Source organism: Palaemon carinicauda, chromosome 21 (assembly GCF_036898095.1).
Source record: "Palaemon carinicauda isolate YSFRI2023 chromosome 21, ASM3689809v2, whole genome shotgun sequence".
Classification (NCBI taxonomy): domain Eukaryota; kingdom Metazoa; phylum Arthropoda; class Malacostraca; order Decapoda; family Palaemonidae; genus Palaemon; species Palaemon carinicauda.
In genome coordinates, this window is record NC_090745.1 from 76651529 (window position 1) to 76656516 (window position 4988).

General features: G+C 35.6%; 2 protein-coding genes across 2 annotated transcripts; both read left to right on the plus strand.

The window, feature by feature from the left end:
- The first annotated feature begins 287 nt into the window (after window positions 1-287).
- Window positions 288-2327, plus strand: LOC137614983 (E3 SUMO-protein ligase KIAA1586-like). The gene has a single exon (XM_068344623.1). The coding sequence runs from the start codon at window positions 288-290 to the stop codon at window positions 2325-2327; it is 2040 nt and encodes a 679-aa protein (XP_068200724.1).
- A 747-nt stretch (window positions 2328-3074) lies between these two features.
- Window positions 3075-4721, plus strand: LOC137614984 (zinc finger BED domain-containing protein 5-like). The gene is made up of 2 exons (XM_068344624.1): window positions 3075-3864; window positions 4300-4721. The coding sequence occupies exons 1-2, from the start codon at window positions 3075-3077 to the stop codon at window positions 4719-4721; spliced, it is 1212 nt and encodes a 403-aa protein (XP_068200725.1).
- Window positions 4722-4988: the final 267 nt, after the last annotated feature.

Consider the following 4988-nt stretch of genomic DNA (forward strand, 5'->3'; position numbering starts at 1 on the left):
TTTCATTACTTATGTTATTCCAATCCAATTCACAAAAATCAAATTGCAGTAGAATTTTCGATACTTGATGCTTGTATAACCACGTGCCAATTGCACAAAGTTACCTACTGAGTGATACCATACAGGTATCACTCATGATTCCTACTGAAGTTTGGTTTATCCCTGGCAACCAACGTTGGTCAATATGTAGTGTAATCGCCTAATCGGACCCGCAAACCAGTCTCTGTTGGTGAAGGTTAACTCTCACAGCTACTATAGGCTACAAGTATATTGAATCTAAATTCAAAATGCCTAAGACTCAATATACACAGAAATTTCGAAGGGAGTGGCTTCAAGATGAAGATTTAAAACATTGGTTAACTGAAAAAAAGAAGGGAAGTGGTGAAAGTGTGCCTAATTGTAAATTTTGTCAGTGCGTTCTTGTGTCTAAGTTATGTGACTTGAAAGCTCACGGGAAAACAAAAAAACACAAGGCAAATGCTGCTTCGTCCAGTGCAAGACAGTGTACAATACCATTTCAGCCATTAAGAAAATCAAGTGAAGTTCAGATTGCAGAAGGACGTATGGCATTGTTTATAGCAGAACATACGTCTGTGTCAACTTGTGATCACTTGAACAGTTTGTGCAAGGCATGCTTCACTGATAGCAAAATAGCATCAATGACATCGATTAAGAGATCAAAGTGTAGTGCTATCTTAAAGAATGTTTTGTATCCTCATTTTATGAGTGACCTAAAGAATTCAGTTGGTGATAATGCTTTCAGTTTACTGATAGATGAATCAACAGATATTAGCATTAATAAATATCTTGGTATAGCAATAATTTACCATGATGAAATAAGAGGCCAGATAGTGTCTACTTTTCTAAGCTTAACAAAATTGGAAGAATGCAATGCAAGTGGGATTGTGACTGCCTTAAAAGAGACTTTGCATGATTTTGGACTGAATATCAAGAACCTGAAAGGCCTTGGAACAGACAATGCGAGTGTTATGGTAGGTGTGAATAATGGCGTCTATGAACAGATGAAGGTGGAGGTCCCTAATCTCGTTTTGGTACGTTGTGTATGCCACTCTCTACAACTGGCCGTCTCTGCTGCTGCAACAGAGACTCTTCCAAGAAATTTGGACTATATTATTAGTGAAACCTACAACTGGTTTTCCCGATCATCATTGCGTCAGGCAGCCTACCAGAAGATTTATAATCTAATCAATGAAAATCATGATCCATTGAAAATTGTACAATCATGCCAAACCAGATGGCTTTCAATTGCAACTGCTGTAGAGAGAATCCATGATCAGTGGTTAGAACTTAAAACCCACTTTGACATTGTACGTAATAAAGAAAAATGTTTTATGGCTCAGATGCTTTATGAAATGTATAATGATGGTCAGAATCTGGCTTTTGTTAAGTTTCTATTACCAGTATTGAAAGATATCCAAAGAGTTAACAAGGCATTTGAGTCAAACGAATCTGATCCAACAAAACTTCTTGATGACCTTTTGATGGTTTTAAAATCCTTAGTGAATAAAGTTGTATTGCCAACTGCAAAAGTTGACCCTTTGGAAGGTAACATTAGCGAGTTTCTAGACCCCAAGCCATACCTTGGTTATCAGTTTGAGAAAGAAATAGAAACTCTGAAACAAAAAGGATTTTCTGAAGTTCTAGAAAAAAATACGAGAGAGCGATGCATCAAGTTCATTACCGTACTGATTAAAGAGATACGTCAGCGGTTACCAGATAATGTAAAAATTCTTCAGTACATGTCGTTGCTATCAGTTAAAAATGCTCTTAGTGTTGTTAAAGGTTCTCTGATTCCATTAATGGAGCTATTAAAAGTTTCCCCTACTGAAATTACGGTCATTGATAACCAGTGGAAGGACCTAACTCTAATCAAATGGGAAGAAGTTGGTCAAACTGTTACGTTTTGGAATGAAGTTTTCAAGTATAGAGATTCGTCTAATAGAAACCCATTTAAGGAATTAGCGAGATTTGCAATATCTGTCTTAGTACTACCCCATTCAAATGCAGAGGTTGAAAGAATTTTTAGCCAGATGAATCTTGTGAAAAATAAGATAAGAAATAGAATGCAGACGAATATGATGAATGCTATTCTGGGGATCCGTTCGGGGCTAAAAAGACATGCAAAAACCTGCTTTAATTATGAAATACCTCCTGATGTTTTGAACATGATTGGAACCAAACAGACATACATCACTTCCGCTGAGGGAACATCGCAAGCAGTTGCAGCAGTTCACGAGGAGGATGAGGGACAGGAGGAGCCAGAATCATTCGAAGACCACGAAGATATGCTGTTTTTTCTTATTTAATAATAAAGGTAAACATTGAATTTATCTGTCTTTACATTAAGTATCGAATTCCATATAAAATTTGTTCTCATCTTTTTTTTAACATCAAAGGGCAATATTCATGTGCATTATATGTGTATGTGTGCTTTTATAGATAGATATAGATGTTGATACAGATTTATAGACTGTATATAAGTTTACACACACACACACACACACACACACACACACAGAAGGTGCATACAGCTTAGTGTTGATTTTTTTTTTAAGCTCGGTAGAACATCTTGTAAATCTAGCGGGACCAAGCCCAAATCTAGCGGTTTTTAGGGTTCTGTCTAGCGGGAATTGAAATTTATTGATGGCAACACTGTCTCGGTGTCTTGTTGTCAGTGTCGGTTGAGACAGTACTTGAGTGGTCATGGTAGTGCACTTCACCAATCACATTACTAGCATTTTTGTTTCATTCAGTCTGTTGGGGTTTTATGATAATTCCCATTGACCAGTGTATTTGCAGGACAAAAGTACCCTGTTTATTGATTTTAGTGCATTCCTTCACAATGGATAAATTTCTTATAAGAAAGGAGGCTAGTGGCAGCCGTGAGTCTGATAGTGAACAATCATTGAACCCAACAAACTCCAATGTAAAAAAGGCAAAAATTCGCCATTATTTAAATAGACAGTATAATGAGAGCTACTTGAAGTTCGGATTTTTTTTGGTCTGGAGATGCTGCTCAACCAAATCCATTATGTGTAGTTTGCGGCGATAAAATGTCAAATGAATCCATGGTACCAAGTAAGTTAAAGAGACATCTCACTTCTAAACATTCATCTCTGCAGGATAAAGATCTTGTATATTTTCAAAGGCTTTTAGATCAGCAATCGAAGCAGCGCAATGTATTTGAGAAAACAATGACCGCATCAGAAAGGGCTCAGCTTGCTTCAATTGAAGTCGCAGAAATAATAGCATTAAAATCTAAATCTCACACACTTGCTGAGTCAGTTATACTGCCCGCTTGCAAAAAGATTGTTCAATCCATGTTTGGTGAGAAAGCTGAAAAAGAAATTGGCAAAATCCCCTTATCAAATGATACAATACACAGAAGAATTTTAGATTTATCTGAAAATATTGAAAAAAAGGTTCAGAAAAAAATTCAGGATTCTACTTTTGCATTAACTGTTGATGAGTCCACGGATATAAGCAACACTAGTCACTTGCTTGCATTTGTACGTTTTATTGATGGCAGTGAAATAATCAATCAGTTTTTGTGTTGCAAAGGAATGTCAACTACTACTAGAGGTCAAGATATTTTTGATGTGATAACTGACTACCTTAGAGAAATGAATTTAACATGGAAATCTTGCGTAGGTATTTGTACTGATGGAGCCCCATGTATGACAGGCTGTATTAAAGGATTTGTATCTCTTGCAGAAAAAGAAAACCCAGATCTTATTCGTACTCATTGCTTTTTACACAGAGAAGTTCTTATTTCAAAAATATCACAAGAAGATTTAAAACTGGTGTTACACCAGCTAGTTGAAATAGTAAATTATATTAAAAGTAGGCCTTTGAAGTCAAGATTATTTGAACAACTATGCAAAGGAATGGACTCCTAGCATGTTAGATTACTAATGCATACCGAAGTTCGATGGCTATCGAAAGGTAAGGTATTAACTCGTGTTCATGAATTACACAAGGAATTAATCGTATTTTTCGACCAAGAAAAGCAGGGAAAATTCTGTGAGCATCGTTGTGAACTTTGGATGTCTAAACTGGAATACCTAACAGAAATATTCAGTCAATTAAACAACACAAACAGTAGCATGCAAAGGAGAAATGAAAATATTCTGACCTCAACAGATAAGTTAGTTGCTCTAAAAAAGAAAATTATTATTTGGAAAAATAGAGCAAGCTCAGGTAATTTTGATATGTTTCCTTCAATGCGTACCACTTGCATTAAAGAAATGATCCCTATTGTTGTTTCTCATCTGACAGGGCTTGATGAAAACATCGACCACTATTTTCCATCACTGAGCACAGAGAAGTATGATTGGATTCGAAATCCTTTCATGAATATTCCCTCTAATATTGGATTACAGTTGTGTGAAGAAGAGGAACTGGCCACCATTTCTAGTGACAGAGATCTAAAAATAAAACATTCTACTGTACCTATTGACTCATTTTGGATATCTGTTCAAGAGGAATATCCCACATTATCTAAAAAAGCTTTATCACTTTTGTTGCAATTTTCTACATCTTATTTATGTGAACTTGGCTTCCCAACCCTAAATAACATCAAAACTAAGAAGCGAGAGAGACTACGCTCAACTGAAGAAGAAATGAGGGTCTGCTTATCACACATTCGACCAAATATTGAGGAAGTCGCCAAAAAACACCAGGCACAAGTTTTAAACTAATCATCTTCACAATTTACTCTAAGAAAAACACTGAAATAAAGTAAGTTCATATTTAAAAGTGTTTTATTTCTTAAGTCTGTAGTTCCATCTCATATTTACAAGTATATATTCTCTTAATTTTTTCTCTTAAATTTTCCAAGTGTGCCGTGATATTATTATAAGATCCTAAGTGTGCCATTGGTAAAAAAGGTTGAGAAACACTGATATAGAGGAACAAAGGAACTGCAAATCTATATATGTAAGTATAAATTTATACAATAAACGGTG